Source organism: Suricata suricatta, chromosome 10 (assembly GCF_006229205.1).
Source record: "Suricata suricatta isolate VVHF042 chromosome 10, meerkat_22Aug2017_6uvM2_HiC, whole genome shotgun sequence".
Taxonomy (NCBI): Eukaryota; Metazoa; Chordata; class Mammalia; order Carnivora; family Herpestidae; genus Suricata; species Suricata suricatta.
The window spans coordinates 65,321,733-65,335,306 of record NC_043709.1 but is presented as its reverse complement, the minus strand read 5'-3'; the positions used below and the strand labels follow the sequence as shown (position 1 = coordinate 65,335,306).

The 13,574-nt window shown below is 40.7% G+C and overlaps 2 protein-coding genes across 2 annotated transcripts in view; both read right to left on the bottom strand.

Annotated features, from left to right (window-relative positions):
* LOC115303564 (olfactory receptor 10AD1-like) overlaps positions 1–13,574 on the bottom strand; it is a 109,241-nt gene that overhangs the window by 13,303 nt on the left and 82,364 nt on the right. The window contains exons 2-3 of the mRNA XM_029953368.1: positions 2,011–2,132; positions 5–600 (exon numbers count right to left, since the gene is read on the bottom strand). Of these exons, the coding sequence (XP_029809228.1) occupies positions 5–600; positions 2,011–2,015 (601 nt within the window). The 5' untranslated portion in view covers positions 2,016–2,132. The remainder of the gene's footprint in view (positions 1–4; positions 601–2,010; positions 2,133–13,574) is intronic.
* The window catches only part of LOC115305233 (olfactory receptor 10AD1-like), a 13,021-nt gene continuing 11,723 nt past the window's right edge, over positions 12,277–13,574 (bottom strand). The window contains exon 3 of the mRNA XM_029955509.1: positions 12,277–12,411. Coding sequence (XP_029811369.1) covers positions 12,277–12,411 — 135 coding nt within the window. The remainder of the gene's footprint in view (positions 12,412–13,574) is intronic.

The following is a 13,574-nucleotide window of genomic DNA, read 5'->3' as shown; positions in this document are numbered from 1 at the left end:
AGACTAAACTGGGGGTCTCCACAAGAGAGGGCAATGACTATGGGGGCCTCACAGAAGAAGTTTTCTATGTGGTTGTCTCTACAGAAGGGATTCCGGAAGGACATGTACTCAAGAAAGATGCCATTGATCAGCCCAAAGAACCAGGCAGCACTTACCAGCCTCACACAGACTTGCTGGCTCATGATCTGGGCATAATTGAGTGGGTGGCAGATAGCAACATAACGGTCATAGGCCATAAAAGCCAAGAGGATGCACTCGGCTACACCCACACAGAAGACCAAGTACATCTGGGTCAAGCAAGAGACAAAGGAGACACTGTGGTTCTTGACCACCAGGTGGATTAGCATCTGTGGGATGGTGGTGGTGATGAAGCAGACATCCAGAAAGGACAGGTGGCCAAGGAAGAAGTACATGGGGCTGTTGAGTCTGGGGTCTGTCCAGGTGATGAAGATGATGAGGCCATTCATGGCCATGGCAAGGCTGTAGAGGGCTAGGAAGAGGGCAAAGAGCAATGCCCGGGTGGTAGAGGAGCTCTGCTCAAAGCCCACGAGGATGAACTCTGTCACTGTGCTCCCGTTCCTTAGGTCCACCGTCTGCGGCCTGCTTGAGGAGGGAGGGCAGGAAAGGCACAGGTGAGATAATTGTGGGGGAATGTAAGACACTCACTTGGGCCCAGAGACCCAGCCATAAAGGAGCAATGAGTGGTCGTAAACATTTTACAACTTTAGTAAAATATGTAATTGGCAATGTGTGGGGCAGTGAAGATGTCAAGGTCACTACAGGTTGCATACATGGAATTGTAATATCGAAAATTGAGGAAGTTATAGTTATACTTTAGTCTGGTTTGGTCAGGCCTCAAGTATAGTACTGCATCTTATTCAGGGCTCTAAATATTGAAGGATTAGCCACTAATCAAAATGTATTCAGAGGTACAAACTCAGACAGTTGGGCCTAGAACACAGACTAAATGAGCCATGGTTTATGAAACTGAGGAATGGAGTATTTGAGGGAAGAACATGGTGGCTCTTAGCTTATAGAAGATCCTATTTAGAAAGCATGTGACAAATATTTAAAGATATTTTTCTAGGAGAAAAAAATGCTCAGTCTTAGTGGACATATTTAAAATGATGAATGGTTGAAGTGTCAAAAAAAAAAAATAAAACGATGCCAATGACATTGTAGCCTTTAGCATTGTCCCCTAGGTGAGAATGATTTGGATATCACTGGAAACAGCTATGCTTACCAGTCATCCATCCTCTTTCTTAACCTTCTTAACCTTCAGTTCTACCAACTACTCTTCTGCATTTTCTTCTCTCCCCTCCTTTTCCCACACATCCTTACTCTACGCCCTCTGTTAGTCTTTTGCTCTCCTTTTTCCACTTTCACTCTTTTCTTCCCCCTCTCCCTTTCTCATATTTGGTGTGGGTGTCTGCCATTCAGCTACCTCTGGGTGGCTGCCTTCTCTTCTCTGAATCTTTATTCTTTTTCTCCATGTCTTTAAATATCTCATGTTGCCTATCTAAACTTCGGAAGAGATATATCCCATACTGCCACTCCTTTTAGCCCTGTATTCCTGGTACGTGATTTCCTGATAGGGCAGGCAGTAGGCCATTCACATCATCTGTACTTTGGACTGCCCCCTAGAACTTGTACCTAGAGATTCTCCTCTGCAGGCCCCAGAAAGGGCAGGCAGGGTAGAGAGTAATGTTTAACCCAAGATGCGGGCTTGGAATCATGGGCCCAGTGGACATACTGGGCTGAGGTCAGAGTCTGAGCAAGAGAAGTCAGGAGCTATGCTCCAGACAAGCCTGGGACTTGCCCCAGAAGAAACTGAAGTTCAACCTAAGAAAGCACTAGGATCTCTAGGAGTATACATTCTTATTTGTGGTTCTCTGTGCCAGAAAGAATACTCTGTGATACCTGGCATCTAGTGCCCTGTTAACTACATGGGTTAACCAATCAAGCACTGGTATAAATAAACAGGACAATAACTTGAAAATCACATCCCACCTCATTCTGTTGCTTGGCTGCTGATGATGTTTGTCACTGAATCACAGCAGCAAATAATAGAGAAGATCTCATGGTATTTGAAGAACTGGTCCAGGGAGGATGGTCTGACCTGGTGGGCCACTCTGGAAGAGATGTTGTGGTGATGACCCTGTTAGTTCTTTGATATCCACACTATAGATGATGTTTACTTAAATAATAATACTATGTTGTATGTGTACTACACTACAACTGTCACCTACTCCGTTTGTTAATAACCTTATTTCATCTCATTTGTTCATAGTGTATGTTTTGATCTCAGGATATAAAAAATGTTTATTTATTTTCAGTGAGGAAGAGTGTGAAGGGGCAGAGAGAGAGAGAGAGAGAGAGAGAGAGAGAGAGAATCCTGAGCAGGCTCAGTGCAGAGCCCAACACAGGTCTTGACCTGATGACTCAGGGATCATGACCTGAGCCGAATCAAGAGGTGGATGCTCAAGTGACTAAGCCACCCAGGCATCCCACTTCTCAGGATTTTTAATTTTGTCTCAGTGCTAGCTGAATTTTTGCACTTTGACTTGAAAATCACATGCTCACTTAATAGTTACTTAAAGACATACCAGCAAAAAACCAAAAAAAAAAAAAAAAAAACCATTCAGTCTCCTTTAGGTACCGATCATCTTGTATTATTCTAAAACATATCCTTGAAGTTATTTCTGAACAAAGAATTTTCTGAGATGGGACATCAGAAATTGTTGCTATGTGCCGTTAACCTAACCTTGAACCTCTAAAATTTCATTTCTTATTGGCCACCTTAATTATGGCCACGGTAATACTTAATTTGATATCTCTCTGTTTTCAGAAAGGCATATATATACTTGTGAGATTTCTCTGTTACACCAGAGGAGGATCATGGCATTTTCTTCTGCCAAATGTACAGATATAAGATAAATAACCACCAGTGACTCTTGGATTTCTTGCTAAAGCGTCATGGGTTTGTCTTCTCATTTAGATAAACAATAGTTTATAAAATAGTCCACATGTGTCACGACATTTGAAACTTCAACTTATTACACTTTAATGTTATAATTTAATCTCATTGAAGCACCGCTGTAAAGTTATGATAGACAAGGTAGCTGGATATCATTTGGCAGGGAGAAAGAAATAGGGAATACATTATCTGCTGTGGGTCTAGAGTGGCTTCAGACTTGATTAACTTACTGTTCTGATTCATTTTAGAACCATTTGCAAGCACAATAGACTGATCAAAAGTTCCAAGAGCCTCTCAACAGAGCAGTGATTTGTGCCAGAGGAGTAGCCAACATGAAGGTGGAAGTAAGACTGTTTTACTACACTACACCCTATGGTTAAACGTAGGACTGTTTTACTATCCTACACTCTATGGTAACCATAGGTGTTCTGGTTACAATGCTAGATAGTATTGGGAGTGGAGCAGGGCAAGGAATAACTTCTTCCATATTCCTGATGTTTCCTTCCACATGGGTGAAGCTGTGATAGCAAAACACTCGTGAGCTTTGTCTTCTTCATTCATACATCGCATAGGGAGTGGCTTACTGGATTGGTGACTGTAAAAGGAGAATCTGAGTATGTATTTTCTATCCCTTTCCACTCACTTTCCTCTTGGGAACGAATGGCCTTCTCCATGGTAGGCTCTAACAGTGTTTGGGGAGACATTGTGGTTGTACAGATTTGCCAATACAGGGGAAATTTTATCTGTCTAACTCTGTGCTTCTGCATTAGGAAGTCCAAATGCTCGAATGTCTGTTTTGTTATAAATAAAAATGATGTTTTAGCTTCCATCTCAGACTTTGTCTTATTTCTCAGCTGATTAAGACTCAGATGGAAGAGTAGTGTTATGTAATGGAGACTTCAAAGTGCCTAACAATTATTAGCACTATAATCACATATATGGAAATAAAATGTAGGCAAAGAAATGTGATATAGCCTTGGGTATAAGGAAAAGAAACTATGAGTCACAATGATGTCTGGGAAGATCCTTAGACAAGAGTTCTGCTGATACCCATATGTTGAATGCTCAAAGTATAGTGCTGATGCGGTAAGGAAAAGAAGTGTGTATTCCATGACCACAGGAGCACAATGAACAAAGTGTGCTATTGTAGACTAGACTGGTGGGAAAACGTCCTATTATAATGTAAGATTCTGATTCCTGTCATATTCACTGAAGAGAAGCAGAACACTATTGAATACATTCAACAGCTAGCCACAGCGTTCCTGTTGCTTTTCTAGGATGCTATGACCACAGGAAAGAAAATATAATACAACACTGTATTGTTTATTCTGTAGAGTATGTTTGTTTTAAGAATGCGTTAGTTCACTTAAGTTGTAAACAAATTCACCAGTCCTGTTTGAATCATGTAGATTCTCAGAAAGCCTCAGCCTCTGTGAGGCTTGGCTATCTTCTTGCAGGTCTGCTGTTAGTAAAATGTGCCTTTAGTAATTGCAAATCTTACACAGCTTGAAATCTGGTTTCTCTTCTGAGTACTCTAATCCCTTGATTTTTGTATTAAGTACATAATTTCATGACCTTACAGCCAAAAAGCATTATTTTTCCAGGCAGAAAATCTTTATGGTACATATACTTATCAAGGAGTTCATGGAGCTCTGGGGAATTAGTAGGTATGGTTCAGAGAGTCCATGCATCTCTGAAATGTTGTAGGAAAAGACATGTGCATGAGATCATTTTTCATGGAGAGTTCATAGCCATATCAACTTCTCAAAGGCAATTGGAAACCACAAAGGGTAAAAAACCTTGTCATTTAGAGATGTGAAGTCACAAAGTTCCCACTGACTTCACTTCTTTAGACTGGAAATGAAAGCGTTCTTTCATCTTGCTGAATTGTTTGTTTTCATCTTTATGGAGAGTGATTGAGACATGGTTGAGCACCCAGCTCTACCACTAGTAGCCTCTTGAGACCATAGTTAATCCCAAGAGGTCTCAAAGAAGAAGTCCAGGCAAACAGTTTATTAGCTTTGGCTTTGGCTCCCAATCCTTATATTGGAGGGTTCCTAGCTCTCATGTTTGGGGAGGACCACATGTTAAGCTTTTTTTATTCCTTTCCCTTGGGCCGCTTAGTGTCCTAAGACCTACAATGCTAAAAGTAGGTGAGAAACCTCCTGGTTTTTATTCCCCAGACCTATATTCGAATCTTGCCATCACAATTAAAAGAATAAACAGACCTAAGAACAGGGCTTGGATGGGTAGGGAGGTACAATGAGTAGTTAAATAGCATATTTATGATATAAATTCAGAAAATGAAATTTTAAACCCCCACGGAGGCAGTACTTCTGGCCATATGAACAAGATCTTACCTAGAGTGAGTATCAAATTTTTTTTTTTTTTTGGAGTAGAAATAGGAGGAGGTGGCAGAATAAAAAAAAAAATGGAGCTTCAATGCATTTCAGGAAGTTCATCCTGAGGAAAACCTCTGTGATGTCCCATAGTTTTCCATTTCATTCAAGGTTAGGACAACCAGAAATGGTAGCCAGAGGAACTTTCTGTCCCACAAGGGCTTTTAAACAATGATGTTACTGGCTAAGGGGTATCGTTTCCTGCCCTGTAGGTGTGTTGAGAATATTTCACTGGAAGTTCCAGTATGTCAGGTCTGGTTTAGACTTGGTCCAGTACAAAGGCAGACAGACACCAGCCTGCATAGTTATCAGTGCCCCCAGGAGGACCTGTGGCTCCTCCTCCTATCTTCCCTCCTTCATTACTGGTGTTATTTGAACCCTTAGTAACATATGTCAGAAAAGAGGAAGTCACCTTTCACTCCCATCTTTATAACTTCCATACTATATTAAGTGCCAATATTCTTTATCTTCCCCTAGTCTCCTATAAGCTAAAGTCCAGCTACAACTCACACCCACTACAACACCTCAGGCTAGGCTTCCAAGTCTCTATGTATGCTATTCCTTCTCTCTGGAATTCACTCTTCAAACATTTTCTCTATTTGGCAAAATCTTGCTCTTGCAAGAGCAACATCAAGTCCTCCATCCATAGGGATGCTTTCAATTACTCTTGCCCATGTCAGCCCATCTGAAGTTGCACTCACGCCTACATTGCTAGGGGAAACACTTATCACATGCTATAATGTCTTGCCTCTATTACAAGCTCCTCAGGCATAGGGATTTTACATCTTTATGTCCTGGAAGACTGCCTAGCACATAGCTATATTTGCTGAAAGGAAGAATAAATGACCATTGAGTTGCAACTTTCTGCATTATTTAATGTTGCCAGTGGCATCAACTTTTTAAAAAATTTTTTTAAATTATTTTTTTAACATTTATTTATTTTTTGAAAGAGGGGGAGATAGTGTGAGTAGTGGAAGGGCAGGGAGAGTGGGTGACACAGATTCCAAAGCAGGTTCCAGGTTTTGAGCTGTCAGCACAAAACCCTATGTGGGGCTTGAACCTACAAGCTGTGAGATAATGGCCTGACTGAAGTAGGACACTTTATCAACTGAGCCACCAGGTGCCCCCAATGGCATGAACTTTAGAAACAATCTTCTTTAAAACCATTTTTTTGAAATCTGTAAAAAACATATTTGTATGGTTTTTGTGAAGATTAAGAAGAGATTTATTCATTCAATCAAAGTGTGTGTTTATGTATATATAGTGCAGTATGGAAAGTGCTCGACAAATCTAATGTTTCCTTTTCTAGGTCACTGGATAACTAAAAAATATTAAGACATTACATTTTTAAATGCCAATAATCTTCAAAGTGTCTTGAAGCCTCTTAAAAACTGAATCCACAAACTAATAATGTATTTCTAAGCATTGTTAAGTTCTGGCAAAGCATGCAGTACAGTTGAGGGAGGAAAAATTTTTACAAATTAACTATAATATGCTATGGCCAAGAGCTCTAACAGGGCTTCAACAAAATACTGCATGATCTTGGGGTACCTGGGTGGCACAGTTGGTTAAGAGTAAAACTTTGGCTCATGGTTTGGTTTCAAGCCCCAGGTCAGGCCCTGTGCTGACAGCTCGGAGCCTGGGGCCTGCTTCAGATTCTGTGTCTCTCTCTCTTTCTCTGCCAAACCCCCACTCTCCGTCTCTCTCTCTCTCTCTCTCTCTCTCAAAAATAAACATTTTTTTAAAAATTAAAAATCGGTAGGATCTTAAGAGTAATAAAATAATGAAAGGCTCGGGGAAAATGTGTATAAGAAGAAAAAACATCAGGCTCAAGAAAAGATATCTGCTAATGACTGACAGATTCAGAGACTGTTCTTAGAAAAGGGCATTTTCAAAAAGACAAAATGGCCAGTCTAGGTGGGAACATGGATTAAGTCCAGAAAATCTTCAGTTTAGGTAGAAATTGAAATTATACCTACACTTTGAGGAAGACTTTAAGAGGCAAAAAGTGGTCTAAAAAGGATGTTCTTTTGGTAAGTTGAATTATTAGTAGGTATGTGACTATTGAGATATAAAGGATAGATTCAGGGATGAAAACCAGTTTCTCTTCAATATTTATTAAGGAAAATAGAAATTCCTGTCCCCAACTGGATAATGCATGCGTAGATTAGAGGCACCAAATTCCATGATGGGTGATACTCAATATTTTGAAATTACATATATAAAACATTTAACTAAGTAGGGCTATTGCAGAATTATGTGAAGATTTTCACTCCTCCCAAAACCAGTTTCTCTTCAATATTTATTAAGGAAAATAGAAATTCCTGTCCCCAACTGGATAATGCATGCGTAGATTAGAGGCACCAAATTCCATGATGGGTGATACTCAATATTTTGAAATTACATATATAAAACATTTAACTAAGTAGGGCTATTGCAGAATTATGTGAAGATTTTCACTCCTCTCAAAGGCTGAGAACTGAGAGACAGACTGAAAAACTCGTGTTATTAAATAAGGTTAGATCAGCAGGCAGCCCTCAGGAAGAAGGTAGAGGCATCCAGTCTCCTGATTCCAGCCAAGAGAATGTACAGTTCACCTAAAGTGGGTAATCAATTTCTCTTTGTTAACTAAGAATGAGATTTTAAAAAGCAGAAGAAAGACCATTCATCAAAATTACAGACTTGATGAAAACCTCTAGAAGGCTATAGGGGTGAGCCCTTGAATTAGCCCTGCTGAAAGAGAAGGGCAACCGATCTACAGAGCTTTTGTTAGGGAGAGTGGGGTCATCTGCAAGGAGAGATCAGGAAGAATGTACAAGTTGCAGAGTTGTTTGGCAGATTTTGCCACCCATCTGTGGAGGCAGAGAACCAAGTATTTGTATCCAGCTGGATTGTGTCTCACATCAGAATTATTAGAAAAACAAGGGTGCCTGGGTGGCTCAGTCAGTTAAGCATCTACTCTTGATTTCAGATCAGGTCATGACCCAAGGGTTGTGGGACTGAGCCTCATGTTGGGCTCTGAGCTGAGCATGGAGCCTGCAAAAGATTCATTCTTTCTTTCTTTTTCTTTCTCTCTCTCTCACTCCCCTCCCTGTCCCTCTGTCCCTCTACTTTGCTTTCTCTCTCTAAAAGAAAATGAAATAAAAATAAAAATAATAAAATAAAATAATAAAATAAATATTAGAAAGACAGTAACTTACAGTGGGACTCTCCACTAGGAGCAAAAAGAAGTGTAATTAGGAAGACCTTGTAAGACAAAAACTGTTGTCCGTCAGGCCTTTTTCTGAGTCCTACTGCAGTAGCCCCATCATTAGAAAGACAGCTGAGGCCCTTGCCAAATCTTTACATATTTGAGATAAAAATTAGTTTTTCCTTCTGATTTTATGCATTATTCAGAATTTCCTGTAATTGTGGTATTTTTAAAGATTGAAAATTTGAAATAACTTAGGAACCCCATGATTTTTGCTAACACATCTTCATGAAATTTGAGGAATTTAAGAATAAAACTGGAAAACAATAGGAAATAAATTTTTGCCCTGTGTTACCTAACAAAGTTTTATAGACAAAAGCATATGGAACCATGGTTGAAAAGATATTTGGAGGACAGATGTAAATGATTTTTAAGGAAAGACAACTCATTATTGGTGTGAGCCTGTGGAGGCCTCTGCTGGCAACTCTGTAACAACTTAGCCACCCATCTCAATGTCTTATAAATTCACTTCAGAAGGGTTTCTATAGGGGCACCTGGGTGGCTCTGTCGGTTAAGCCTCTGGCTTAGGCTCAGGTCATGATCTCACAGTTCGTGGGTTTGAGCCCCGCATCAGTCTCTGTGCTTACAGTTAGCCCAGGGCCTGGAGCCTGCTTCAGATTCTGTATCTCCCTGTCTCTCTGACCCTCCCTGCTCATGCTGTTTTCTCTGTCTCTCATAAATAAATAAAAAACATTAAAAAAAAAAAGAAGGGTTTCTATAGACCTACGATTTCCCCTCTTTTCTATTTTAAGTTAATTCCCATTTCCCTTTTCTTAAGTGAGTTGGACACTGAGTAGTCTCTTTGCTCCTCCATGTGCATTTTCAATAATTGGCTTCCAAGAGAGATTTATCCAAATGAGTTCAATTGTAGAAATGTTCTAAAATCTCTCTCATTGTGTCTTTCTTAGTCTCCTGCCTTCTTTTTGCTCCAGCTACCTCAGTGCCCCTGGATCCATTTCAGTCTCTCCATATCCCTGAAACTGAAGCTCCTGAAATACCTGCAGTCCCTGATGATGACCTGGCCAAGGCTGAATATTATAAATGTGCCAATGTGGGGCATGCCGGTTGCCTATGATGGGCTAGATTCCTATGGTGTTCAAAAGCTAGACGTAGGTCACAGTCTCCCAGAAGAACTTTCTTATTGATCTGCACTAATGGGAGATACCACAAATAATAGAAATACCTCAATTACCTCAATTTCATCATAGCTAAAGTTCTAACTCCATATTTTCCTTCCCTCCCTCTCATAAGACATGATCACCCATTGTCCTGATCTATTCTCTATCTGAGCCCTAATGTGAACTTCCTACTCCACTAGAAGCTATAATGAAAGCTCCTCCTCTCCCCTATCAGTCACTTTCAATATGGAAACTTGAGGAGTAAAACAACCAAAAAAAGCAAAGGGAAAAAGAGAGGAAATGATACATTCACAATGATCTTCCTCAGAATGTTGATGGCCTGTGTATATGTCCGAAGATGGATGAGTAAGAAACTGAAGAGGAGAACTTAGTAATAAAAAATTACTCAACATTAGCAGATTGGATAACTTCAGCTTTTCTGTGGCGTTAGTTAATCTGAGCTACTTTACTATTTCAAATGCCTGAAAAAAAATTGGAGCGACTCTACATAGCTTAGAAAGGAGAGAAATAGTGAGAGATAATGAAAGGGGTGTGTGTGTACCAATAGAATAGAAGAAAAGAAAGCTGAAGCCCAGGAAGATTCCTGGATGGTTTTAAAAGGTGAATAGCTATATATTTAGAGATTCAAAAACTACATCTAGAGCTCAATCTTATCACTTTATAGGGAAACAGTGAGGCTAATGGGGTAAAGCACAGGGACTTTGGAGGCAAACATTTAGCATTGTCACTACAATGTGGAATTTGCTAGCTGAGTCACAAGTTTTTTCTCCTATAAAATAAGAATCAACTAAAATAACATACAATTAATAGCTGGTAAAGATTAGATAATAAATAAAAATTAGTTGTGATCTCTGTTTCCTCCCCATTACCTTGTGGCTTCACTTCACATGTGGAAGGAATACTGTAAAGATCTGTTCAGCTTCCCACTTGCAGAAACTCAGAGAAAGGGGAGGAGCTCATGCATCCTAATGGTTCCTACTTTTCCCTGTAAGGTGGGTCTTTCCATCTAACTCAGTTTTTTCCCCCCAATATATTTTAGTCCCATTTTCTCTTAATCAGGCTCTCAGAAACATTGCAAAAAAAATATGGATCCCAACTCTGTATCACACCATCTAGGAAAGGATCATCACTGAATCACTTCTCAGCATATCTTTCTCCAGGGAACAATAAAAAAATGCCAGATAAATAGAAAATACTGCCAAGCACAAACATAAAGGGTAAGGTTGAAAAAAGAAAGGAAAAAAAGTAATCCTCTGGAGGATACTAAGATATCCTAGGACATCACTGGGATAGCAGAGAGATCTCACCCACACCAAACATAAAAGGAGGAAAAATGTCAAAGCCAAAGAAAGAAATAGAGAGACTGAAATAGAGGAGAGGGAAGTAGGAAAGAATGTACATATGTGACAAGATGGTGTATATGCGGAAAAGTGATATGTAGGTGGACCTTTAGGGAAGGGATAAAGAAATAAAGAAGCACATCAAGAGACAGAGAACTAAGAACAAAATCTTGGCACAAAGAGAGAGAGAGAGAGAGAATGAGAGAGAGAGAGAGAAGAAAATCCAAACGTGGAAAAAAAGACTGAGAGACTGACCAGGCAGCCAGGGTATAGATTCCCAGTCATGTGGAATCAGAAGTAAATAGCCAGGTACTTAGATTTTGCTCTCTCAAGTTCTAGAAGTACAAGATTGGCCTTCTGGATTGTCTTTCTCTCTGTAGCACTTAGAGACAGGTCTTTGCAAACCAGACTGGGCCCACCAGAAATTTCCAAGCTGGAGGGCTAGTGGGCAGACTCTGAGAGCCTGATAGGGACCCAGAAGGAGATCCAGAGAAAAGAGTAGCTAGAGAGAATTAGAAAAGTGGAGACAGGGGCCCCTGGTTGGCTCAGTCAGTTAAGCATATGACTTCAGCTCAGGTCATGATCTCACCTTGGGCTCTTTGCTGACAGCTCAGAGCTTGGAGCCTATTTGAGATTCTGTGTGTCCCTCTCTCTGTCCCTCCCCTGCTACACCTGTGTCTCTCTCTCTTTCTCCCAAAAGTAAATAAACATTAAAAAAAAAAAAAAGAAAAGTGGAGACAGAGCTAGGCATCTAGAGAGAGAGAGAAAAGGACAAGGTGGAGATTAATGGAATTAAGATCTGTGGCCTCTCCTTCACGGCCATTGTGTGCAGAGCCCAGGTGTGATCTGAACACAGGTGGTCACTGGGCGAGTCAGGGAGTATTCATCTCTCATGGATGCCAACTGAGTCAGGCTCAGCTTTCACTGCAGTAGTGAGTACATTTACTGACCTTCTCCATGAGCTTTGGTCCATGAGGGTGATGACATTGGCTCTGCTGATCTCAGGACCAGAGGAGGGATCCATAGGCATAGAGTGAGGGTGCAATGAGTTTTGCTGTAAACCAGCTGCTTGTTTATAGGGCAGGAAGTATGACCTCCTTCTGCGCATGTACCTGTGCAAGGTGTGCACGCATGCACGTATGCTCACAGGCAGGCATGAGCTTCTAACTGGTTACTGCTGGGAGCCAACTGTAATAAGGCCAACTATCTCTTCTTGAAGTGTTACCATTCTAACTGGATCCCTGGGGAGAGTTTCATACCAGTTCATTCCAAGACTCCCTTCTGAGGCTATGTCCATGCCAGGTGGCTTGGAAAGTCAAGAATAGTCTCAGTTTTTTCCAGGGAAGTTCTGGTCCATTTGCCAGGTAATTTGAGAGATAAGGGGGCCTGGCAAGTATCATCATCCCTGTGTTTTCAGCTTTAAATCTGGGAGCCCGCAAACTCTTGTCTACCCCTGTCATTTTGCATTAATTTTCTAGTTACGGTTTCTGATGACTTAGGCAGCATGCCTTGTGCCCCCAATTAAATAGTTTTTTCATATGATTACACTACATTCAACACAATAATGAACAATGGCTGTGTACCCACTCTGCTCCAGTTCCCTTGTTAAACACCGCTGACAGGGTGATAAACAAATAGTCACAAGCACTCCTTGAAAACATGATCCCCCCATAACCACCATCCTCTACTTCATTATCACACTTCCATTCTTCAAATCTGGAATGACCTTTTTTTAAATTTTTTTTTTTTATTTGAGAGAGAGAGAGAGAAAGACAGAGAGCACAAGTTAGGGAGAGGGGCAGGGGAGAGAGGGAGAGGATCTTAAGCAGGCTCCATGCTCAGAGTGGAGCCCAATGCAGGGCTTGATCCCATGATTCTGGGATCATGACCTGAGCCAGAATCAAGAGTTGGATGCTCAACCAACTGAGCCATCCAGGTGCCCCTGGGATATCCTTTCCCTCCAATCTATCCACTGTTCTTCCAAAACCTTGCCTGCCTAGTCTGAATTAGATTCGGCACAACCCAAAGAACTTCAGTCATCCTCATATCCATTCAGTCCTCTAAAGCTCTTCTTTCTACTCCTGGAGAGCCTGGAGTCATGTAAAGTTGAAGTTCATGACGCTTGTGTCCTGACTCATTCTAAATGTGTGGCATGGCTTTTTGTCTCCACTCTCCACCACCCAAGTGGTCTCCAAGTCTAGGTCTTACAAGAAAGATCTAATATAATTGGGGCACTTGAGGAACATAACTCAGTTTGGAGGAAGACATGATTTTCAATCACAAGGCACAAAAGCTAAGCTTCAGGATATTGACTGACCTTCAAAATGTCTGACCTTCAGATACCCATTCAAAAACTCCTAAAAAACAAAAAATCCAACTTGTTAACTTCTTTAAAAACAGCTATTTCTATACCATTAATGGATATGCTAAGAAGGTCTCTTATTGGTCTCCTCATTTCCTTATAACTTC